This window comes from Solea solea, chromosome 13 (assembly GCF_958295425.1).
Source record: "Solea solea chromosome 13, fSolSol10.1, whole genome shotgun sequence".
Lineage (NCBI taxonomy): Eukaryota > Metazoa > Chordata > Actinopteri > Pleuronectiformes > Soleidae > Solea > Solea solea.
Window position 1 is genome coordinate 23,300,997 of NC_081146.1, and position 26,440 is coordinate 23,327,436.

The 26,440-nt window shown below is 43.7% G+C and overlaps 2 protein-coding genes across 2 annotated transcripts; one reads left to right on the forward strand and one right to left on the reverse strand.

Moving 5' to 3' along the window:
• The first annotated feature begins 468 nt into the window (after positions 1-468).
• On the forward strand, positions 469-11,406 carry ctss2.1 (cathepsin S, ortholog2, tandem duplicate 1). The gene is made up of 8 exons (XM_058647400.1): positions 469-571; positions 1,820-1,944; positions 2,105-2,227; positions 3,721-3,873; positions 5,125-5,349; positions 8,023-8,188; positions 8,278-8,380; positions 10,493-11,406. The coding sequence occupies exons 1-8, from the start codon at positions 550-552 to the stop codon at positions 10,590-10,592; spliced, it is 1,017 nt and encodes a 338-aa protein (XP_058503383.1). The 5' UTR covers positions 469-549; the 3' UTR covers positions 10,593-11,406.
• Positions 11,407-13,870: 2,464 nt separating this feature from the next.
• On the reverse strand, positions 13,871-26,100 carry onecutl (one cut domain, family member, like). Its single transcript, XM_058647399.1, has 3 exons — positions 25,692-26,100; positions 23,862-25,262; positions 13,871-16,702 (listed from the first exon to the last, which is right to left on the reverse strand). Exons 2-3 carry the CDS (start codon positions 24,919-24,921, stop codon positions 16,392-16,394), a joined length of 1,371 nt encoding a protein of 456 aa, XP_058503382.1. The 5' UTR covers positions 24,922-25,262; positions 25,692-26,100; the 3' UTR covers positions 13,871-16,391.
• Positions 26,101-26,440: the final 340 nt, after the last annotated feature.

Here is a 26,440-nt window from a genome sequence, read left to right on the forward strand (position 1 = left end):
AACATTCTCTCAATGTTCTCAGAACGTTCATAGACATACTTGCAGTTTTAGATAAAAGAATAGGCTTGATAGAATTCTGAAAGTTTAATTTTCAACCAAAACATGTACAAGCCCACACTTTTCTCCCTGTTAAAATAAGATAAGCTACATATCTAATTGTAGATTAACTGGTGTGGGATTGATTCAGACTCATTTAACACAAACTAATAAAAAAAGACATGAGTCATGAAGAGGAAGTAGAAGTGCTTGTTAATCATTGACTGTATTTTATATTCAAAAACATATTTAGTGTTTTCAATTTCTGCCAATAAACCCCTCCCAAAATATCACACACTGGACCTTTAATATGTATGATTTGCTTTGTCTCTCCCTTCTTTATTTAATAAAAAGACAGATAAATGCATGTGTCTTCTCAACAAACACGCTCAAAGGTGATGATGACGATGATGATGCTGTGGTGCACAAAGAGGAAGAGAACGCGCCTGGAAACTCGTGACACTTTCTTCATAAATGTGAACCAGGAACGACAGTTTGAGCAGAGAAGCAGAGATGATGACACGGACTGACCGAGGTGAGTGAAACTCAGCCAACATTTGGCTTTTTTTACACAAACTTTCTGCCTTTTATTTCATATGGTGACGGTTTATTTAACGATTCAAGAAGGAATTAAGTTTTACTTTCGTTTTTGTTGTTTTTCCTGCTCAAAGTGCAGGTGTCGAACATTAAATAAAGTAAAGTAAAATCACACTGAAGCTCACTGTGGTTATTAATAATAACTTTATTTTATTCTTATAATACTACTAATAATAAAAATTATTATTATTATTTTACTTCCTTTTTGATATTTATGCCGAGTCTGATTCTGGTAGGAAGTCTGTGTAAATAAACACATCACAACTGCAACTATTAATCGATTAGTAGTCAACAACTAACTAAGAGTTGTTTGTTTTTTTTCAAAATAAAAGCGTTATCATCGAAAACAACCAACACATTTGTAAAGACAATGTCGTGTATTGAGTAAACATATTTATCAGACTTATTTCCTCCACTCGATAAGATGTTAAACTGGCTCGTCTGCATTGATACTGTGACCATGTGCACGTGTTATGATCAAATATGTAAAGTCTGTTCCAGTCTTTTAAAGGTGTGATAACAACGTTTCTTCACGCTAATGGGATTAAACTGCAGCAGTGACTTTGCTTCTTCATCAGTTTCAGTTCTGGTTTATATTGTGTGGATTCAATTTAAGTTCAGTTGGTTTCAATTTGAGGAAGTGTTACTTAAGGTATCTCTTTATCTAAATATATATCTTTCTATCTATCTATCTATCTATCTATTTACATATGTGTGTGTATACACACAAGCCAAGTTTACAGTAACATTTAAAGCTTTAAAGGTACGGTGTGTAAATTCATATGTGAAGTTGCATGTTGTAGCTGAGTATCCCTCTCTCTCTCTCTCTCTCTGTGATGGAGAAAACTCTAAATATGTTTAGTTTGTGTCCATGAAAAGAAAAAAAAACAATTGTTAGGAACCTGAAGAGTCAGTGTAACTCAAAAATAGGTGTTGTGTCATATTCTGGTTTATGAAGACGAGCAGAAAGTGGAGGAAGTATGCGGATTTCGCCAGTGTTGTGTTTACTTCCGCCTGAGTAACGTGGAGTAATGTCCTCCCACTTTGGTTCCTTTTAAACTGGTGTAAACGCCCAAAAGCACCACGGTTCTAAGGCTTCAGAACAGCACCAGAGCCAGAACCAGAACCGCCAACAATGTCCCGTCTCCTCCTTCACGTGTGTGTGTGTGTGCGTGTGTGGTTACAGGCATGATGTTGCCGAGCCTGCTGCTCGTGTCCCTGTGTGTCGGCGCTGTGTCCATGCTGGACAGCCAGCTGGACTTCCACTGGGAGATGTGGAAAAAGACGCATGAAAAAAGTTACCGCAACCAGGTTTGTTGTTTAAAATGTCTCGTTAGAAATGAAATGACAAGAATGTGAATTAAAATCAGTGTGTGTGTGTGTGTGTGTGTGGGCACAAAATCCATATTATCTTTAACATGTACCGTGTTCTGACCTTGTGCACTCTGTGTGTGCGTCTGCTTGTGTTGAGGTGGAGGATGTGCACCGCCGGGGATTGTGGGAGAAGAACCTGATGCTCATTACCATGCACAACCTGGAGGCCTCGATGGGGTTTCACACCTACGAACTCGGCATGAACCACATGGGAGACCTGGTAAGATGCTTGTGCACATAACTTTACACATTGCTTCCTTTTTCTTTTTCTTTTTTTTATCAAAGGGAGCACGGCGGTGGTGCAGTGGTTAGCAGTGACCTCAGAACAACAAGGTTCTGTGTTTGAATCTCAGCTTGCATGTTCTCCATGTGTGTGCTTGGGTTTTCTCTGGGAATTGTTTCCCCCAGAGATGATAATTAGACATTGAAGGATGCGTGCGACACATAAATAGAAGAGCCAACAGGTGGCGCTTTCTGCTTCTGAACTGACCTGTGATTGGTCAAAGATTCCTGTCAGAGGACTGTAGAGCTTAAACATTTACTCGATTATTAATCTCGACAATTACTCGATTATTAATCAAATTGATTATCAAAATAATCGTCAACTATTTTGATAATCAATTCATCGGTTTGAAGCTTTTTTCATTATTAAAACACCATTTCTGATAGTTTAAGCTTCTAAATGTGAATATTTTCTAGTTTCTTTGCTCCAGATAACAAAGAAATCATTAAAAACTGAATCACTTTGGTTTGTGGTTCTCTCTCAAAACACTGAAATTTGAATACAAAAGCATTTATTTCAATAACAATTAGACAAATTGTGCCTCATTTCACAGCGTGTCGGACAGACTTTAGGTTTGTGGCTTCACTGAACTTTATTTAGGACCCAAACAGGAAGTAACCTCTCGCTCACATGACTCACCTCAATCGAACACGTTTACCTGGTTGAATTTAACTCTGTGCATAAACAGGAAGGATCAAAAACCGCGAAAAAGCACTGATTAAACTCTATATGACACAGGACGTTTGATAGGTCACATGTTTTTCGTTAAGGAACAACTGTCTAAGATAATTTCTTTCTCTGTTTATGCCACTTTAGCTATTATTCAACTCTCCCCACAGTTGAATGGAAGCTCTTATCATAAATAAATGACCCTGAAAGTGAAAGAACAGGCACATTTTAACTGAATTTTAAAGCCACATTGATTCATTTTTACCTTCATTGTTGTCGTCTGGCTCAGTCGTAAACAGCAGGACAACACGTGTCATCATATCACGCTGTAAAGTTGTTGGCAAACATTCCAGGGGGACGTGCACTGGAGTCGAGTGATGAGACCTTTGCTTCTTTATCTCACTGAGAAATGTGATTCTTACAGTTATAAAATGATGCATGGACTTTGATGAAGGGACAGCTACAGTGCGTTAGTGTTTGATCAAACGTCATGGCTCTTGAGTTATTAAAAAGTTTGAAAAATAAAACAAAAAGGTCTGTGTGTTAAAAACATCAGAGCAAAAGCACACACTAAAAACAAAAAATGGTCAATTTGGACAGACAGGAAATTAGAAAAAGAAAATTCAGCATGTCTCAGTTTTAATTCCCTTTTTCATGTAAAAGGAAGTCAAATGCAGCTTAATTTCCTGCTTCGTGACTGTAGGTCACCTGATTCTGCTTGTTTTTTCTTACTCTTTCTTTCTTGTCGTACTTCCTCATAGACAGAAGCGGAGATCCTGGAGTCCTACGCCACACTCACTCCTCCTGCTGACATGCAGAGGGCGCCATCTCCCTTCACAGGCACATCAGGCGCTGATCTTCCAGACACCATGGACTGGAGAGAAAAGGGCTGCGTCACCAGTGTCAAAATGCAGGTAAAGAAAAAAAAACAAACACAAACTGTGAAGAATCTGTTTGAGTCAACACCTGCGATGGAAGACAGAGGCATTTAATTCAACAGACGTACAAAAAAACAAAACCCACATACAGTACTTCCTGTTCCTTGTTTTCTGAATCATGTTGAAGTTCGTGCAGGAAACTGTTGCCACAAACACTGGTTTAAGTCACTCTCATGTTGTGTGTCGAGTTGTGAGACCACTGTGTTTAACACAGAGTGACACCGCGAAGACCACGTCGCCTTCTGACTTATGTCTAATTCTTATTAATCCAAGTTTAGTAAAAACCTGACATGGAAACAAAAGTCATGCAGTGTTTGTGTATAGTTTGGTGGATTTATGGCCCAAAATACCAAAAGTCACCTTTATTCAACCAAGAAAACCCAAGTGCGTTTAAGGGTTGTTACAATATTTTGTAGTGTAAGTAATAAGTATTATAATTTAGATACAGTAGATAGATAAGGTGAAAGTAATAAATAATAAACATGCATTTCCTCATCTATCAATGTACAATACAGACAATTAAGTTTCAAAATATGCAGATCATCCACTGTGGTGGACCCCCTAAACGTTGAGTAACCAAAATAAATACAGCGTGGGCTTGATATTTACAGTGTAAAATTGTTAAATTATCATGACCTGAATATTAACATCTGTTTACCTGACCATAGAGTGAGCCGTTTAGAAAGTGGACAATGGACAAATCTCAGTTACTATATGTGATGTGCAACTTCCACTAAACCTTTTATGTGAGTAATATCCCGACAAATAAATTCACAACATGATAAAAATATAAACAAATCTGATCTTAAGAACCGTCTTATTACCGACCTGTATTCTGTTCAGCATCAGTCAAGCAGACACGTGACATGAGAATTGATTTTTTTGGCATTTCTTCTCTTCTTGTTCTACAAGTTAAATATAATTGATAAAAAAAAAAAAAAGTTCTTTAACCTCATAAACTGTGCTGGATCCTCCAGTGGCTCCGTTCGACACTCGAGTCTGTTGTGTTGCCAAACATGGAAATTTGGAGAATGTGATAAAAAGTGCTGCCTGTCCGTGTTAGAAACTCTTAAATTAAACATTGAATCCGCAGCAACTGGTTTAGGGTTTAGTTCTGGTTCTGGACAGAAACCAGAACTGAAGAAGTTTCTTGTACGAGCGGTGAAACATCTTCACGTCCAGATGCTAGATGTGACGTCACAGTAAACACACTTTGTGTACATGCAGGGTTCCTGTGGCTCTTGCTGGGCCTTCAGCGCCGCGGGGGCCCTCGAGGGCCAGTTAGCCAAGAAGACAGGGAGACTGGTGGACCTGAGCCCACAGAACCTGGTGGACTGCTCTAGTAAATATGGCAACAAAGGTTGCAACGGCGGCTACATGCACCAGGCCTTCCAATACGTCATTGACAACCAGGGCATCGACTCAGACGCTTCGTATCCCTACAAAGGACGGGTGAGTGCATGGTATACAGTATATGCATGTGGAAGATACGTACATAAAAATCATCATGTATCATCATCAATGCTTTCTTTGCTTTATTGTTGTTCTTTTGTGGCTTTTGTGACACAAAGAAACCGATTGAAAACAACCTTTTGTATGTTCTATCTTTTAATAAGTGCAAATGCAATCATACAGACTTTTCAAATAACCTTTTACTATAACATAAATCACAAACAATAACAATTTTACAGCATTTCTTTGACCAATGTCATCTTATTTGCAGATGACACTCAACTAATTATTGCCTTCCTCCACGACTACAGTGGATTAGTCTTTAGGTATTTTCTCGAAAGATGAGGCGTTCATCTGGGACAGAACACTGATGTTTTTGCGTTTCTTCCCTAATTTTATCATTCTTTTGTGGCTTTTGTGACACGAAAACAACATTTGTATATTCTATGATTAAATACGTTGCAAATGCAATCTTACAGATTTTTTTTATACACAAGTTTTTATTGGGGCCACACGGTGGTGTAGTGGTTAGCACTCTCGCCTTGCAGCGAGAAGAAGAAGGTTCGAGCCCCGGTTGGAACAAGGGCCTTTCTGCATGGAGTTTGCATGTTCTCCCCGTGTGTGCGTGGGTTCTCTCCGGGTTCTCCGGCTTCCTCCCACAGTCCAAAAACATGCAATGTGGGGATAGGTAAATTGGACACTCTAAATTGACCATAGGAGTGAGAGTGAGAGTGAATGGTTGTTTGTCTCTATCTGTGTGTGGCCCTGCGATGGACTGGCGAACTGTCCAGGGTGTACCCCGCCTATCGCCCGATGTAGCTGAGATTGGCACAGCACCCCCCGCGACCCTCTAACGGAGGATAAAGCGGTAGATGATGACTGACAAGTTTTTATTTGTTTCTATGACAAGAAAAGTAACAGCACAGTGCAATAAAAAAGGCAACATGACCAGGCACTTAAGATCTTCTACATCAGCATTGGAAAAGGGTCTCCACATAGTGGTACTTAGTTTGTACAATAAGTATCACATGGAAATAAAATGAAAATGCAAATGACATAAATCCTTGGCTTTTGTGATGCAAAGAAACCTATTTAAAACACCTTTTGCATATTCTTTCTTTGGAAAAGTACAAATACAATCATACAGATTTTTCAAATAACCTTTTACACTACCATTAATCACAAACAATAACAATTTTACAGCATTTCTTTGACCAATATAGCCCAGGCAATGTCATTGTATTTGCAGATGACACTCAACTAATTGTTGTCTTCCTCCTGCAGTGGATTAGTCTTTAGGAATTTTCTCTAAAGAGAAGGCGTCAATCGAGGACAGAACACTGATGTTTTTTTTTTGCCTCATGTAATGCTGAGATCCTAGAAATAAAAAAAAAAAGCACAATGTTCCTTTAAAGTGTAAACACGTAGGAATCCAGTGCAAACTCAGGTTTGCTGTTAACACATTCCCTTCACGAGACAACAGTGTGGGTGTAGCAACAGCAACAATAAGTTAAGCACAGCGCTCCAGGCTGTAGACAGCAGCACTCTTCTCACTAGTCTGTGGTCTGCTGTTAATGTCTCTTTGGAGCAACAATAAATTAATCGGAGCGGACAACATGTTTGTCCTCCAGGCTCCATCATCTGGTTTGTGTGGAGGAGGAAGCAGTTCCTTGTGGATCCGACAGGCTGTTGAAGCCTGATGTGACGACCAAGTGTGTCTGAAATCTTCTTGTCTTACTCACCTGGAAAACATCTGAATCCAATGAATGAAAGAGGAGATGAAAATAAGTTCATTTTAAAACGTATGCCTTTAATAAAAGTTGTGGGAAATTGAGGATCATTGTGGAATATGTAGTAATGGTACGCTCCATGAATTGGTTTTTCCTGTAGTGTCGGAGATTTGTTATATAGAAGAAACCAAATTAAGTGCAGATTTGGTTTGAGTGGAGCCTCCTGGTGGTGGTGGTGAGGATGTTAAAAACTCCATGGTTATGTCTTTGTCTGGACCAGACTTTGTGGGTCTTCAGTGGCCGCAAATGTGTACTTCCTCCAGTTAAAAGTCAAAATAAACTCAGCCAGCAGTGACAGTAAAAAAGATACTATGTTTCCTGTCCTACCAAAATTAAAAACAAAATTAGCTCCAGTTTTTTTCTGAATTTGTGGGAAGACAGAGGGAACTTGAACTTTCCGAACGAGTCCGGTCTTCCTCGTTCCTGCCAACTTTTCTTTTCTGTCATCGCAACAATGTCGTGAATTGCAATTATTTTTACACTCTTTAACACCCGAAAAATTGCAGTTCGCGCTCCCAAACTGAACCATGGTTTGTGTATTTTGTCTGTTTTTTACAGTTTGATTTATTACTCTAATGTTTGCATATAGCCACGCCCTAAAGCATTACCTGCTTCATCGTCTATTTGACTCTAAATGGGACTAACATTTACAAAAGACAAAATAAAAAAGACCATAAACCAGTGAAAATGATGTCATAAGTCGAGTTTATTCCCTCAGAAGTTTCAGGCTACATTCAATGTCTGTACTCAGTACTTAATATGTCATATACAACACAACACAAGCCAAAAAGACGGCATTGTTGTGTAGAATTATGTATTATTTCTATTTTTACAGAAACTGTGTGAATCATGAGTGTTAACGCCCTCTTTCTTTTCACTTCAGCAACAAAGTTGCCAGTACAACCCTGTTAATCGCGCCGCCAACTGCTCTCAGTACGAATTGCTGCCTCAGGGCGACGAGGGGGCTCTGAAGCAGGCGCTGGCCACCATCGGACCAATCTCGGTAGCCATTGACGCCTCGCGACACACATTTGTTTTCTACAGGAGCGGTAAGATAACACATCATCAGCACGGCCCCTCACACCCTGAACCTCTCAGCTGACAAAATAATACATAACGTTTAATTCATTTCTTTCAGGGGTCTACGACGACCCAGGGTGCTCCAAGAGGGTGAACCACGCCGTGTTAGCCGTGGGCTACGGCACAGACAGTGGAGAGGATTACTGGCTGATCAAGAACAGGTGAGACCCCGGGTCCATGCAGTACTTATACATGAGTACATGTGTCGTGAATACATGTCCCCAAGATAAAACAGGAAGTGAAAAAAGGGGGAGTCAGGTTGTTGCACTCTGTTCCGAGGCTGGTCTGAGAAGTAGTTTCATTTCTCATCACTGGTTAACGTCCACTGTAGAGCTGTTTGAGGTGTTCAGCCTCCGTCCAGCGTATTTCTGAGGCAGTTCCTCCTTGATGCACATGTTTTTATCATTTTGGTTTGAAAAGAACTTACAAAAAATGTTGTGACGTTGTTGACGTTGTTACTCAACTACATTAAGTTTACAGCTGTAGTTGGTTACGTTTTTCACATTTTAAGGGACACTTTACTCATTTTCAGAGTTAAATGTGTCATGTGATCATCAAACGGCCGCCCTGAGACACACATTTTGTGACTGTTAGTCGCCCTACGCTGCTCTTCATTGAGTTCCTGTAAATTATAACAAGTGTTGTGAGTAAAGGATCTTCAATAATAAATAATATTCCAGTGCCGTAAGACAATGTGAAATAAACAAACACAGCAGCATCACAAGGATCTTAAGTCCATTCTTCACATGACCAAGTAGGGAAAATATGTTATTATATGTGTTAAAATATGTGTTATTTAAAACATCTCTTTAAATAACACATTGTAGAACAATTATTGTTTTATTGTCTAAATACAAACAAAGAGAAATTCCTGATCCTTATCTCAAAGCACTTAATGTTTATCTTTGTCCCACCTGTGAAGGCTCACAGCCTCAAATAAAGTACACAAATGACTAGTTAGTTAGTAAAATAAATCTAAGTCTCTGTCTTTCAGTTTTCTTGAAAGAAACCTGTTCACTAAATGTCTGATTCAATCCACCTGTGTTTGATGAGTGAGGACATGCAGGTGTGAAGTGGTGGGCGTGGCCTAACATATAAAAGCAGCCTGGTTGAGCTCAGTTCTGACAGCACAATGGAGAAGACATGAGAGGGGAGGGCAGCAGTGTAAATCCAGATTGATTTAATGTATTTAAATGCTTTTAAACAATCTTTAACACTCATTGTATTCAGATTGACAGAAAGTGTGTGGCCATGTGAGATGGCCCTTGCCCTTGGTAAATTGCCATGGGAATAATACACAACTCCTTGTGGACATGGTATTTCGCACATACAAACAGCGTTGTGACGTGTCTGCGGTTAAAAAAATCAAACCACATTTTGGTGGTCTGATTTAATCCGAAACAAATATGACAAAAGTGCCATTAAGGGGGAAAACAGAGAATAACGTTAGGATATCAAAGGAGAAAAAGCCACAATGACTGTATCTGCACCAGCTCCTGTACTGTGAAGGAATTTGGATGGAAGTGTTAAATCAGGGTTCTTGTCAGCCCCAAAGTAGAAATCACACTTCTACAGGAGATGATGTGAAGTGCTGGAGACTGTGTGGGTGTCAGGAAACTCAGCCACTGGCATAATAATCTGGGACTGTCCAAAAATAACACAGTGCTGGTCAAACTCGCAACAGGCTTTGGAATTTATTTATTTATTTTTTATTTTTTACAGAAAAGCACATTTTCAGATTAATCAAAATTCTGGATCAGTTCATTAATATCTGTGTGGTATTTTGATGGTGTTTGGTAAGAAAACCAGCACAAGACAATGGTCGAGTCCTGACACCCCCCCCCCCCACACAACAGAGGAATGGATTGGCTTAGTTAACGAAATATATGCTTTTTCACTCTTAAAATGGTCACATTTAAAAAATAATGGTCAACTTCCTTCATACGCACAAGAGATACAGCCATCACAAATGAATGGACCCTTGGTGGAAGCTTTATTTGTCTATTCTACTCTTTTAATTTGAATTATAAACGTTCGTCATTTATAATCTGTGTCTTTAACAGAGTGCATAATCTCCTTTTTAGTTTGTACATAGTAAAGGACAGCATAGAGCACTTTTTGCAGATGATTTGGCTAATCTCTTTTGTAAGCAGACAGATTGTCCTCTTTCATCATTTACAGTAAATAAAGACTCAAATTCACCAGGAACTGCATTTGCGTCCCCTTCTTTTAATTATTTAATTTTCTTTTTTTTTTCTGTTCCTTTCATCCAGCTGGGGAATCTCTTTTGGAGAGTCGGGCTACGTCCGGATGTCACGCAACAAGGACAACCAGTGTGGCATCACTCAGTACGGCTGCTATCCCATCATGTAGCCAGAATGATTTCACGAGTCCCCCCCCTACATGTTTCAGTTCTAAATAAAAGTAGAGATGTAATGACAGGAGGAGCATGTTAAACCCCTTTTCCACTGTATTGGAAAACCAACCTCCTGTGTAGAATCAAATCTGTGCGACAACAACAACGCCTCCAGTAAACCAATGAAGCACGCTTTGGTACTTAAATTCTTTGTTTTGAACCTGTGAAACTGACATGTTTTCCTCTCAGAGATGCTTTCCAGTGTTTTGATGATGCACAGATTTGGCCATCAGGTCCTTTCACATCTGCTGAAAACGCAGTGAAGGTGAATTGAGCTGATTTCCCCATCAGTGTCTCGAGGCCTCGTCTGTTAAACCTGCCATAAAACCGTCTGAGAGGAAACCATTGACGTGGGGGAAATTGGTGCGTTGGTCAATTTAGCATTTACATGTTACGAGGGAGAAACCAAAATCAATACCTGTGTCTGCGGTAAATATGTGTCCTGTGCAGGTTTACGGTACCGAAAATCTGTCGTTGGGGGGGAAATTGGGAGGCTTTCATTCCCAGTGACTGGATTGCAAGATGCTTTTAGTACTCGCAGTCGTTTACACAAGATTTATTTGTATTTGTTGTAAATCATCATCGAAATGGATGACATTAGGTGTGGAAATGGCATTAAACATTGTAATAAATGAAAAAAAGACTCTATATTGTGCACAAACTTGCTCTTAAGAGTACAGTCACTACACTTTGTGAAAATTATGTGTTGGCCTTTCAAAGAAATCCACACTATTGCCTCCAGCAAGGTCAGAATAAAGTCAGCAGAGAGCAGTGTTGGGTTACAAATGAGTCATTTTTATTTTTTTTTTAGTGCAACATCACAACAAACAATTTTCACATGAGGTATTCAAAGGGATTTTCTTTAGTTGTTGATACAAAATGTCCCACCATGATTGACGTTTAAAGTGTTGTGTATCATCTTTTTAAAGCCTTTGGTTGGTTAGCCACATTCATTAGTAAGTCTAACACATGAACAAGAATGGCACGATAAAGCATGGTGGGTCGGGGTCCGAGCCGAGGAAACGTAGACTCAAATATAATATTTCCCCCCGGCTCCTCCCCCGTTTAAAGCTTTTTGTATGGATTTCAATAATTCCTACTTACAACAGTGGGATCGAACAGTATTTCAACTACACTAAACATTTCGGAAAAACAGGGTATGGGAGGGGGGTGGCTTACAAATGTGGAAAAATAGCTTCTGTCTCCTCTGACCGTGTTTCTTTTTTTTTATTCGGGGATGGGTGCTTGATTCTTGGGCTTTTTTTCTATTACAGCAAGTCACGTGATTCTAGTTTTCGGAAAACGGGGAATAGGCAACGTTGATTACAGCAAGATCCTCCTTGCTTGGATTGTCACCTCCCCTTTTTTTTGGTCTTGACATTTGTGCATATATATATACATATAATTATATATATATATATATATATATACATATACAGAACATGGGTCAATGGGACACTCTAGCATACTGGACTTAAGCTTTGGCTGGACGGGCGCCTCGTTTGGCTCCTGTTTGCGGATTGATTCCAGCACATTTGGTTTGAAGTAAAAGGCATGAAGAAGAGACGGATGAGACAGACAAGAGATAGATTGATAGATAGATAGACAGACAGACACCCTGACAGGATGGATTCTTTGGTTAAGGAATATCTTTGCCACACAACATCTCACACAATTGAGGTAGATGGGTAAAGTCTTCATGTACACACAGGGGGGAGGAGGAGTGGGGAGGGCAGGGACAGACGGGGGGGTGGGGACACTGGGGTTTACAGAGTCAAAAGACTTCCATCTGAAGACACTGCCTCATGTCAGTTTCTCAGTTCCAGCTCAACATAATACTGTTTTATGCAACATTAAAAAAAAAAAAATCAGCACGGTGAACCCACTGGTGCTTTCTTTTTTATTTTGAATCCTCTGAGTGCTACGGTAGCTGTGATAGGGAACTGCTAAAACCACCCATGATACATAACGATTCAGCAGTTACCCATCAATCTTTGGTTGTTTGTCTTTTTTTTTTTCTTTTTTTTTATTATTTGGTTTAAACATTATCAAAAAAAGTGTTGTTGATTTTTTTTTTGTTCTTTTTACATTTTTTTTTATCTGAAAGGTATATATTAGCTTTCAGTTCTGCTATTTCATTATTTAAGCCCCCCCCCCCCCCCCACCAACACCCCTCCTCTCACTACTTTGCTCTTGCAACGGCCTCGGCTGGCAGCCAGCCTTGTTTCAGGGTCAAGTTTCTATAAAAGCCACTAGGGGGTGCCCCAGGCTAAAATGGCAATGTGGATCACCTGCAACAGCCAAATGGATTCACTCCCTCCCTTCTGTTCTCCCTGATGCACTGAAAGGGAAGAGCTTCCCTGCTTGACACGGAGCAGAAGGTGGCTCAATACAAAAAGCTCTGTCTCCATTTTAGGCTTGCAGTCAGAGACAAAGAGAAACCTGAAAGGTGTCACCTCCGCTTTGATACAATGACAGTAGTGAGCCGGGGTCAGCAGAGGAGCTTCCAAGCTCTTTCATTTTTCATTTTGCCCCTCTGTACTGACTCAACTGCACGCCCCCGCCATGGCCCCCCCACCTTTGCTCTCAGCATGCTTACAATTGTTGCTCATTAAAGTTTAATTCAGCTCCATGCCCCACTACTTCTATACCTCCTGTTCCTCAAATAACCCCCCCCTCCCCTCCACACACACACACACACACACACCACTACCACTGTCCTCATTCTGGACGATTCAGCCTCCTCTCTGATCTCCCTCCGCCCTCTTTGAATGCCCCCTAAAGCCCACAGGTCTGGCCAAGAGCAGACCCCAGACCAGATACTCAGAGAGGAGATAGGATAAAAAAAAAAAGGCCTTCCCTTTGAAGTCTGAGAAAAAGTCGATGGCCTCTTTCATGACTGCCCGTCTTTCAAGTGCATGCTGTGAAGGGGGCCCTGGCAATCCACCCCTTCCAGTGTTAAAGCTAGAGAGAGAGAGAGAGGGGTAAAGAAACAACAGAGAGAGAGAGAGACGGGATGGAAAACGGCCTCGCCACTCTTTGGCAGCAATTACACAGAGGTCAGAGGATTCGATCTTTGGTGATTCCTCCCGGTTTAAACATTAATGCAGGCAAAACATGAGAAAAATCACGTTACCTAACGCTTGTGCAAGGACAAAGCCTTCAGACAAAATCCAGGATTCCTCCAAGATGAGGTACAAACCCTAAGAACCTCAGACGTTCAAGAACAAACAAAAAGCCTGGGAGGAGCAATTCATGCGACTGTCACAGTCCCAACAAACAGTCCAGGAACAGAGCCAAATCCACAACTTGAGCCGAACGCTTTCAAAAAACCCCAGGGACGGGAAGAAACCCCCAAGATCCTTAAAGAAACCTCTAGAAATCCAGGAATGAACCCTTTTTCTTTTTTCTTTTTTTTTTTTGGAACTGAGACAACTGGCAGACGGGCACAGGGATGTGGAGGAGAGTAAAGATCACACTAAACTGGACATAGACGAGACTGTCTGCACTGCACTGGGGAGGTGAGGGAAGATGGGAGGGGAGGGGGGTCACAACCATGCATTTCCCCCAGGCAGACACACACAGTATGCATGTTTTCATGTGACCCTCGAGGACTTGCACTCGACGGGGGCCTTCAGACGGCACTTTAAGTGGGTCCCCAGACACTTAACACAGTCCGCCCAGATGGCATTGGTCTGAACACAACTTTACAAGCAACCTGTGAACCTATGGGACGCCACATCGTCATCATCATTATTGTTGTTGTAATTATTCATATTACTATCATCATCGTTATTATTATTATTATTATTATTAATACTGTTATCAATTATAAATATTATCACAACATTCTAACAAGCTTTGGCCTTGGCGTTAAGAGCTGACCGCAGAGACAATCGCGAGAGTAAAGAAAACCCCAGATATTCTACAAAAAGAAAAACAAGAAAAAACAAAGGCCAGGCCTCGGAGATAGAGGGAGATACGTAACATCACTGGGTGTTCGGGGCTGGATCGGGGTTGGGGGTCAGGTACAAGGGTTTCGGGGATTCAGGCCGTACATTCAGGGAAGCAATGTTAATCTTTGGTATTACGATGGGATTCTACAGCTAAAAGTGCCCATCAGAAAAAAGTCTTCAGTTTCACACAGACATACAGAGCATCGTTTAAATAAATACTTACAGTATATAGATAGCATAAATAAATAACCAAATAAATTAGAAAGAGGGAAAGTAAATAGGGGGGGGGGGGAAACAATAAATACACAAATGCAGTAATAAATATGTTGATCAGATCAGCAATTGCATTTGAAACGTCCTCGGGTTTTTGATTTTTAAACGACTGGCTATAAGGAGGCGTGTTAAAGCCGTTCCTTTGTCGACCAAAAAATGACCTTGTACGTACGTCAGCGGGGCGGGAAATAATTTGCCCCGCGCTTCCAAAACGCGTGTGTCTATAAATAGAGTGATGTGCTTGAAATCTGTACAAAAAGGGCTGAAAGAATCACATTCCTCCAAATTTTTTTTTTCTAGACATCTGTAAAAAAAGATTGAAACATGGAGCAGAGGTGAGCACAGTTTGAAAATGAGTGGAGAAAAAACGTCTACAATGTCACTATACATTGTGTCGGGTTGTACCTCCTCCTCCTCCTCCTCCCCGCTTCGTCTTCAGAAGCTCCTCCTTCATTTTTTTTGTTTTGTTCATTTTTTTGGCTTGATTTTGAGTCAAAAAAAATGGCTGGAGCTTTCGTTTGGAAGCTCGGCGAGAGTCTTTATAGCGAGACGTTTGCACCAAACAAGTCCGTTTTTTTTCTGGCTGTGTTTATTGATTCTTGTCCTGGCATTACGGTGAGCTGCGCTGCGGTTTCGACCCCCCCTTCCCCCCACCCCTCCCCCTCCTCGAAAACTCTGATTCATTCGAGGTGGGAGCGTCTTCACAAAGCACAGGAAAAGGCTCAGGTTGATGGTAATTGATTGACAGTTGGGAAGTCACGGACGCTACAGAGCCCTCCCGGTAATTCCAGGCTCCGAGACTTGGAACAGCGCCACGCGGACGTGGGAAACCATCACCATGGAAACACATGCTAACAAATTGGGATATCAAGTTCTTCAGAAAAAAAAAAACAACAGAGATAGATAAATAAGTAAATAAATAAATTTAAAAAATCGCCTCTTCTTCCTCTTTCACCTTGATTCTCGAGGAAAAAACAGGGCCGCATCTGCAGACCACACTTGGGGGCGGGCGGGCGGGGGGGGGATTAACGTCTTTGGATGAGAAGTTTTTGATTAAGATGTGACACAATGGAGCTCTCCAGACATCGACATCTCTTGATTCTTCACGTTTGGAGAGATGACGATAGATTTTGAAGGTACACCAAAAAATATGTTTCCTCCTGATTTGTAATACCCTCATTATCGCTAATCTACATAATCAAAATAATGCAATGAGATGGTGTCTATGTAAGGGCGTGACTCTTCCGAGTCAAATCATCTTTGCACCCTTGGACTATACAAGCAGGACCTCGCGCCCCGCGCTCATATCACTCTGGGTATCGCCCCCCTTCCATTTCAAGGGAGCGATCGACTTTGGTTTAGGAAAATGCTTCATCTTCGTAATATCATCTACAACAGGCTGGCTCCGTCGCTCCTTCTGATAACGAGGAGGACATTTTAATGACGGCCGATCTCTGCTTAGACCAGTCTATGTGCCCCCTTGCTCCCTCGGCGCCCTCCCCACCGCACCTGCTCGGCGGTCCGTCATCACGCCGTGCTGCAGGACACTGCGGAGGAGGAGACGCTGGAGCCTGAGGAGCCCGTGGAGGAAGGGCGGCCCTCGTCTGCCCACTTGTTGAGGTTACGTCGGCGGGCGTTCATGAAGAAGTTGCTGACGGTGGAGAGCTCCAGGCCCAGCTGCTGGGCGATGGTCACCTGCAGCTCTTTGGTCGGGCGGTGGTTCTCCCTGAAGATGGCCAGGAGCGTGCGCCGCTGCAGGTCCGTGAACACCAGCCTGGTGCGCTTTGGGCCTTGATTGCGCTCCAGCTTGCTCTGCTCTTGCTCCTTTCGCTTGCAGGCTGCAGGCAGATGGAAAAAAGATAGCTAATAAATAAATAAATAAATAAATAAACATATATATATATACACATATAAAAAAAGGGGGGGAAACAGGTTAGCTAACAGACTAACTGGCTAACTGGGACAAATGGATTAAGCTAAGGGAAAGTGGATTTGCTGAGAGAAAACACATTAGCTAAGCAACTCTTATTAGTTAAAAGAGATGAATCAGCAGTGTTGCTTCATTGTACTGTAAAGGAATCAAGATGTGCAGCCGATCACATCTTATTGCCAGAGAGCCGCTGTGAGGCTGCCGGGATAAAAACCAATAACTACATGCAGCTCTGAAGTTTCCCATCTTTGCTTCTCATTATTCTCTCACAGCTTTTTCTGCTTATACAGATCTGACTTTAAGACAAAGTGCTAAACCGTCATCAACTGACAATGGCCAAAAAAATAATCACATTCATAGACATAAACAGATGCGCCGCACATTTGTTTTTACAAAACCCCAAAAACACTAAATCATTTTCATTTGCACCGCCTTTTTTTTTTCTTTTCTTTTGTGACAAGAAAATCACTGCAACCCATTTGTCTCCAGCGGCGGAATTTCAAAACTTTTTCAACTTTCTCCACACGTGTGTTTAACACATGACTGACATAATTATCCAAAGATTCATTCTCACATGTGGATTGTAGCAAGTCAAAAGTGCAAAAGAGTCTGTCTGTCTGTCTCATTATAACTCTGTCCTCAGAGGATTAAAAAAAAAAACCTCATTATTTCTTGCTCGATTAGCCCCGCGTGTCAAAGTTGGACGTAGTTAAACTTTTTAAGTGGTTATTTGTATCATAATGTTAAGTCTTGCTCACACCAGCACACGCGAAATACTAACTCAGGGGTCACTGCCCGCTCAATTACATAATCAATATTTCCTCAGGAAAAGTCTGAAATTAAATTTAAAAAAAAAGAAAGAAATCTGGGTATAATAATAATGAAAATAATAAGAAGCGAGGAAGAGGAAAAATACCCTGGTGTGTGTGTTCGTAGGAGCTTTTCTGGCATAAACACTGACCTTGTCAGAACCAGTAGGCCTCATAGAGACTAAAAAACCTGGTCCTAAATGAGTTTAGGGCTAAGATTTGGATTGTGGTTAAAGGTTAAAGTTAAGGTTAGGCATTAACTGGTTATGGTTGAGGTTAGGGGTCACGCTTTGTTCAAATGAAAGAATGTGTCCTCAGAAGAATAGCTGTGTGTGTGTGTGTGTGTGTGTGTGTGTGTGTGTGTGGGTGGTGTGAGCTCAGATCCATTTTGAGAATCAGACGATTGTGGTGGGTTTTTTTCTGAACTCGGGCTGCTACGTGTTCCTCTGCATATCCATCGCTGAACTCTTCACCTCCAACACGCTGTAATTCTGTATTTACAGGAAACACAACACCAACCTCTGCCTTTGTGTACCGAGCCAACAACCACTACACCCCCCCACCCCCACCCCCCCCTTCTCCGTCCATCTCCCTCCACTTCCTCTCTCTCTCTCTCTGTCTCTCTCTGTCTTGGCCGTTACTTTAGCAGACACTTGGACATCATTAGTTTCTCATAGAAGTCATTTACATGTGGCGGCAGTGAGTGAGCAATAATCACTTTAGGGGGGAACTAATTTATTTTCTATTACAGGCAGGTTGCGTCAGGGGTGAGTGAAACGAGCAGAGTCTGCACTGCCTCGGGTGTTTAGAAGCCTTAAGTGGACTAAAACATATTTGGAGAGGGGGCGCGGGGTGGGGTGGGGGGGTTGGAGAGAGTCATGCAATTACCTAAATGCACACTTTTAAGAGGTTTCAATCAGCACTGTGTGGCTGAGCGACTGTTTTGCTGATGGTATCAAAGGCGTTTCTAAGTGTAAGCATCGGTGTATGTCTGTGCACTCAACACACACACACTCAGCAGGGGAGGGAGGATCGATGGTGTGGTGCCCATAGTGGACTTTTATTTAACACTGTAGCCTGTCGACTGGAAACAAAAGTGCACTTGTTTTTTTGGGGAGGGTTTAAATTAACTTCAGGAATGGCTGATGTGATTGGTATCAGTGTTGCTCCGATACTCGTCAGGTGAACCGCTCAAAAAAACACTAAACATCAGGTGAATTTCCCTTCTTTTAGGACTCTGCAACAGTGAATCGATGATTAATCTACTACGGAATGAATGGCCAGCTATTTTAAATACTGATTATTCAGTTTTCCAGTATTTTTTGTGATTCAGATTCTTAATGTCCTGATTTTCCTGACGGACAATATAAGACTTTTTTTATGAAAGCAAAGCAGATAAATTGATTTTGAGCATATGCTTTTCTTGCTGACTTAAAGGGGAGATGAGCACAATCACTGTCATGTGACTAAACTGTCAGTCATTGATTCAAAGTTCAAAGGTCGTGGCTTACATGTGTTACTTACAGCGCGGCTGTTTTGAAAGGGTTAAAAAGACTCTATTGACTGATATCAATATCATTAGATGTGCAATAATGTATCATGAAGAAATTGCATTGAGCCATCGCTAACTCATCTAAACGTGCAATAATGTGCAAAAAATCATTTGCGTGAATTTAAATAAACAAACCTGCTCTTTTACTACTTGAAGAATAAACATGTGTGATTTACTACACAAAAAAACACAACATAGGAGTCTTTTGTTGTTCATTTCTGCCAAAACCACAAATATTTACGATGAAGTATCGTAAATATTTGGAATAACGGCCGGAAAATGACAATAAAAACAAGCGGAAGTGGAAACTGGTGGAAATAAGGATGACGGGCACGCTGCCAGACGCGTTCACTTGCTTTAAGAAAACAAGGTTTATGAACTCTGTTATTGACTCTGTTATTGATCTTGATTAGATGGACATATCAGCTGGCAATGGGCTGCAAATTCCATAATTCAAAGCCTAACACACACACACACACACACACACACACACACACACCTGCTGGAAACATGTGCCATATTGAGCACAAACGCCGCCTTTTACTGTGAAAACAGCGACGACACGTTGACTTGATTGGTTTACATCTTCCTATTGAGAAACATCTCACACTGTCTCGGACTCTTCACTCCACAGAAACCCCCGCTGTGGCAAATTTCTGTCATTAGCCGAGTGCTTGACAAATAAGTGTGACCTCAATGAATCGACGACGCCTTCCCCATCGCAGTGGTGGCGGCGTGGGCCGCGAGCCTTGATTGCCCCCCCCCCCATCCCCGACATCCAGCTGAGTTTCTGAAACTTAAGCACTCGACTCGACGTGAATAAATCTGGCCGATGCGTTCGGCACTAAAATCATTATCTGAAGGAAATGTTTTGACTCGGGGATGCGCTCTTGTCAGCTCAAGATTACAGGGGCCTGTTAGCGTTTAGGCATCCAGAGCTTGTTTGCATTTCTGAGAGTTATCGAACGACGTCTCATTAAAATCTGAACAGGCCAAGATGTCAGCGGCGCGTCAATATCACTACAAGTGAATTTTTTTTCTTTCTTTCTTTTCTATTTTTTTCCCTCTCTCTCCAAATGCTACATTTTTCACAGACGTTACACCATCCCAGCCATCAATATTTCTGAGTTGGGGGGGGGGGGTTGGGATGGACGTGGGCTGCAGCTACAGAAGGTATATACAGTGGTGCACTCTGGGCTCATGTAGTAATGAAAGGGATGACATGATAGCGCGGGCTAGCTTGCTTGTATCGTGGATTTATGGCTCGTTGGAGGAGTCGGGGTGTCCTGCAGCTCTCCTCCTCCTCCTCTTCCTCCTCCTCCTCCCTGCTTCCGTCGGCGCTTTACTGACGAACACAACGGCGACCATTAAGTAAATGCTTCCTTATGCTGTAATCATGTGTAAAAGGCTCACAATTACCATGCTATAAATCCACGGTGCGAGGGCTACTCATGGAGACATAAATATTCCCCTATAGGCTTCTTATGATCGTGGGAACAGCCCCTAATCATGATGTACGCCCCTGTCTCGTGTTGCTGAAACGTGATCGAAAGCCCTTTCCCTACCTTACACCCCCCCCCTCGGCGTCTCAACCTACACCTCCCCTCCCAGTCAGAGACCGCCCCCCCCCCATCCACCCCACCCTGCCTCCCCTCCCTGCAGCCCCAGCCCACCCCCTGCTGATTTCTTGGGCCAGGGGCTGATAGAAATTATTGATTAAATCTGTGCAGCTCAGACTCCTCGACCCACAGAGGCTGGTTAACCCCTTCAGTGCCGGAGTGAGGGAGCTGCAAGAGCCAGATAAAAAACAAAAAAAAACAACAAATAAAAAAACAACAACAACGACCCCCCCCACCGTTTGGTGAGTGGTGTAATGCAGCAGCAGCAGCTTAGGCCACATGCGCCCGTTTCCTGATATGTAAATGGAATCAGCGTTGACCTTTGAGCCGCGCTCGCCGAATGTGAACTGTATTGCAGCGCGAGGTGGACAAGGCTTTGTGGCTTTCATTACCGTGGGGGTGGTGCAGGCACTGGAGCCGACACGTAAACCGCATTGACCTTTCTTATTCATTTAGACCTTTAGTCAAGGGCTTCGGCCATCATCTTTAAAGTTATAGTCTCTGATCCCCCCCCCCCCCTCCTCCTTCTCCTCCTCCTCGACTTTAAGTGTCGGAGCATGGCTGCACGGTCTTTATCCCGCCTTCTCCTCCAACTAAATCCTGATTGCCTCCTCCACTGCCTGAGGTTGGGGCTGGAGATGCATCTCATATGTACAGCACAGTAATCCATAGAGCACACACAAGCACGCAGAGAGAGAGAGAGAGAGAGGGAGAGGGGGGGGAGAAACAAACAGGATTCTGCAGATAAATCCTGGAGATCACCTCCTCTGTGTTTAGCAAAATGTCTCTGCAGGAAGACAATTATTTGAGGAGACAAAATGGCAGCAGCTACATGGCGTTCCATAATTGCCGCACGCCGGCAGAACTCTATGGAAATATAACAATAAGTGGGCCCTTCTGTGCATTTAAGCGAGCGTTACATTAAAAGCAGGTGATCTTAAAACTTGAAGCAGGGCGAAACCTCTTGAGCTGCTGCCTTCAGCGCGAGGTTGCACGGGGCGCCGCACATTCAAATTCCAGTCTCGATTTTTTGTTTTTTGCCGATGCAGGCGAGGTGTGTGTGGGCAAGGCGTGCTGCTCTTTCCCATGGAAATCAATAGAGGCTTGTAATTAAACAAAAGGGGGTTGGCCAGGAAAAAAAAAAGGAGGGGGGGGTGAAGGGGAGGTGGCATTGAGGGGAAAAAAAACACAACAACCCCCCTTCGGAAAGTGGGTTATGTAGAAAAGTGCCGAGCTGTCTGAATTGCGGCTTTGCCAAGAACTACATATGCACTTTCCGAGTGTGTGGGAGCCGACATTGTCAAACACAAGCACACTACACTCCTGTGCAGGGATGTAAATTTTTTATGACTCTGATTGATTGGCTGCTCCTCGGACGACTGCGAACACTGACTCGTTAAAATAACGTTTGTGTTTTGTAAAAAGATGGAGGAGCAAAAAAAAAAAAAGAAAAAAGAAAAGACGCCGTGACTAAAGAGAAACGCACGCTGATTGACGACTGGAAATCTGCTCCGAGGAACAAAGGGGGTGGTGTTGGTGGGGGGGGGGGGTTGTTTGGTCACCAGGAAGGTTTTGTTTTTTCTCTCCCCCTGTTTTGCATACAGAGTCTCGACAATCACAGCGTCGGCTTCATCATCAAGCAACATTTCAGTGGAATCAACAGAACAAACCCAGAGATAAAGCGTCGCCTGATAAGAGGCTTGGCGAGTGATTGGTGTAGCGTTTCGCTAAATGGAGGATGTACACATGTGCTCTCAGAGCCAAACAATCAAAGATCAATAATTGTGAAGGGATTGCAAGAGTGCACAATCATTACCTATGAACCCTATTGTGTTGCCGGGCTTAATCAGTCGGGGCTGCTGACAGGGAGCGAGAGGCGGTGATCAACTGGGCAGCCTCGCACACACGTACGGCTCACAGACCCCCGCAGTGAGCAGACACACACTCACACACACACACACACACACACACACTCGTCTATGCTCATCTCATATTACTGTGTTCACTTGGATCTCTGTCTGTGTGCCGTGTATCAGATGGGCCCGGAGTCCCTATGGAGGCACAACACTGTAACACGGCACTGTACGGCGTGCTGTTGTGTCTTCAATTCGCATCCCTGAAGAATATTAAATGTCAAGTAGCAGATTACAATGTGCCTTTCAAAAAGAAAATCTGAAACATCTGCACACACGCCAACGCACCTGTAACTCTCTAAAATATTGGCTATCAAATCCGAAAATTAGAAAATGCAACAGCAAATTCTCCCCCTCTCTGTCTTGAGATGCTAACACTGAAGCGAGCTTGGATTTTTCTTCACCCCCCCCCCCCCCAGACCTGGACAACCAACAACACTCAGTATTTAGCTGTTTCGCTGTAATCGCCACGGTGACGACGCTGATAAAAGACGCCTTGGCAGAGGCTCACGCTCTCATTTGCATCGGCTACTTTTGCCAACTCAACTTCAGGCCGGCGCACTGAGCCGATATAAATCACTGCTCCAGTTAATCAATCGCTCCACAGTGAGTGGCATTTCTGCACAAATTATTTTGTGGGCTCAAAGGCGATTAAATTGCCAAGCCCCTGCTCGGGCTGATCTTCATGGTTCATTTAAGAGGAGGGCAAATGTCTGTGGCTTTTCTTTTCTTTTCTTTTTTTTGTATTATTGTAGCTACTGTACAGATCAATAGATGCTGTTTGGCAGCAAAGTAAACAAAGGAACGGCACATATGGCCCCTTTCTTACTGCAAACTGTCCTCAGTGCACTGATGAGTTCTTATTACCCAAGCTGTTGAGACAATGGTGAAGGCAGTGGTGTGTGTGTGTGTGTGTGTGTGTGTGTGTGTGAAGAAGAGAAACATCAGTATGATGCTTTTGCTTTTCCTCATGTCTACACCTGAGCTGCATACTGATTGCTGGAGAGAAGAATTTATTTTGGAAGACATGGAGAAGGAGGGTGTTTGGGGAAAACGAGGGGAGAGAGAGAGAGTGTGTGTGTGTCTGTTTGTTGTTGTGATTTCTGTGTGTGTGTGTGTGTGTGTGTGTGTGTGTGTGTGTGTGAGACAGATAGAGAGCAAAGCCAGATCTTACCCTCCAGCCGGAGTGAGGCCATTCTTTGAAACTCTGGCTCCTGGAGCCAGCGGGACATCCTCTTAAAGGTCTCGCGGCCGGACTTGAGCTTGCCCCAGGGCTTGGGGTTCCTCAGGAGGTCAGACAGTGTGCCCTGTGACCTACACAGAACCCTCTCGGCGAAGATGGCCTGGGGGATGCTGTACCTCTTCAGCTCGGTGATGATCCTCTGGGCCACATCCCTGGTGTTGATCTCCTCCCCGCTGCTTCCCCCGCCGCCCTGCAGCCCCGGCAGCATGCCCTCACCGGGTGAGGACGCCATGGACGACGAGGAGTGCAGGTGCTCGCTCACCTTGGAGGTCTGATGGCTGGGGTGATGGTGGGGTTGGTAGTGCTGGCTGTAGATGTGAGGGTGGTGGCCCGTGGCGTGCTGGTGAGCCTCCATTTTGTTCAACTGGTGCCCCAATGACACGTCGCCTCCTCCCAGGCCCGGCGGCGATATCTCGCGGCCAAAATCCGACGTCCTGCAGAAGAGGCTCCCCCCATGGACGTCGTAGCCGCCGTGGAGCATCTGACCGCCGTTGCCGTTGGAGCTGTTGCCCAGGCTGCCGTAGCCGTGCATGGTCGAGCTCAGGCCCGAGCCCGTGGTGGGCGGTGACAGACTTTGGGTCATGGCGAGGTCTTTGCCGTAAGGGTTGTAGAAGTTGGTGCTGAGGCCTCGGTCCTCGCGCATGAGGGTGAAGCTGCCGATGACGTTGCTGACCGGCAGGCAGGGATGGTGGTGATGGTGGTGGTGGAACTTGTCATCAAAGGGCTGCAGGGGGGTCAGGGTGGTGTAGGTGCTGCCCGTGCTGGACGGGGAGTCGCCGCTGTAGCCCAGTGCCGACATGGAGTGGTCGAAGCCCGGTGGACGAGGCTCGGGCTCCAGGGACATGGAGGGGCCCCCAAGGGAAGGCCTGGGGAAAGCAGCTGAAAGGTCTCGCGAGTGCAGCATGGCCCTGCCATCCTGACTGTGAGCCAGATCAGAGTGAGAGTGAGCGTGAGTGTGCAGGGACATCTCTCCCAGACTGACCCCGTCCATCTTCGACAAAATAAAATCTGGAATGTGTTGTTTTTTTGTTGTTGTTGTTGCTGCTCTCCTCTTCTTGTTATTGTTGCTAAACAGTCGGAGCTAGCAGTCTGGAAGGTCTCTTGTTACACCAGACTATGGATTTATTGATTTGTGAATTAATTGATTTCCAGGCTTATGGGGTGTCTAATTAATTATCTGATAACGGTAAGTACTGTCTTCAAACTCCCTTAAAACTCCCACAAATGGAGTCAGCAGCAGCAGCAGGAGGAGCTTTGGTGGAGATTTTTTTTATGTTCTCTTGTCTCTTTGGTGCTCAGCTGTGCTCCTCGGTTGAAGCCTCGCTTTTGTGCCTGCGTGAGACAAGACAGGCGATGGTGTTAGTGCGCTGCCTTTTTAAACTTTCAACGCTGCAGAGGAGGAAAAAAAAACACACAGACGAATCTCTTTCGTTTTGGGCGCGTATTTTACGCACATGCATCAAAAAATCGCAGAAGCATCACAGTGATCACACACACACACACACACACACACGAAGGAACACAGACAGCGAGGCTTTCATCACTTCAGCCTAATCTCGTCAAGGAATGAAGCGGTTTTTGTTCCATTCTGACGCGAAGTTACAGGCTAAACTGCACAGTGAACGGCGCGTTTTCACATTTACAACATGTGAAATGAACGAGAGCGACGCGATAAAAACCATACACAAACACGCCGGAGATTCACAGACACCGTGTCAGACAGACACGCGTGCAGTGGAGCTCCACGGTCCACACTCCTACCTTTTTTATTTCTTTCTCTTTTCCCCCGTTACTGTCCACTTCTTAGAGCGCGTTGTCCGCGGCTGTTGTCCGTCCTGAGCATCTCTCCGTCTGTGTCGCCTGCCAGCGCCTGCAGATCCACACAATCGGTGCGCTGCGCCCCCGGGGTGCAACGTTCACCAAAACCAGAGCGCAAAAACCATCTGCGGTGATTACACGATCCTCCTGCCTCCGTTTTTTCTAAACCCCACTCTTTTGTGTGCGTTTTTTTCTCCACCTTCGAAAACGATCTCGTGCTTTACGGTCTCCTTTTCTTTTTCCTCTCCTCTTTTTTTCCAGCTCTCTACTCTATCGCAGCTCTCCTCTTCTTCTTTTCATTATCTCGTGAGATTTTCCTCCTCCTCCTCCTGCCTCACTGCCTGCCACTTCATCGATCTCACCACCAACTCTTTCTCCCTCTCCTCCTCATCCCCCTCCCACCCCCCTTGCTCACATTGACTCCCTCCTTTCAGTGCGTCACGGCCTTAAAAATCTGACAGATGTGCGATGAAATTCCTACTCCAATTAACCCTTTCTCTCCGGGGGTGGGGGGCGGGATGGAGGAAGGGAAGGGAAGAGGAGGTGGAGATGCTCCCTCTCTCCTAACCCCACAGGTTAAAGCCTCCTTCTTCAGCTGATTGCAGCGCACAACTTATGAATTGTACGTGGTCGTTTATTGTGGCTGATCAATGGAGGCTGCGGCTAATGTTCAGAGTAACAAGTGATGCCTT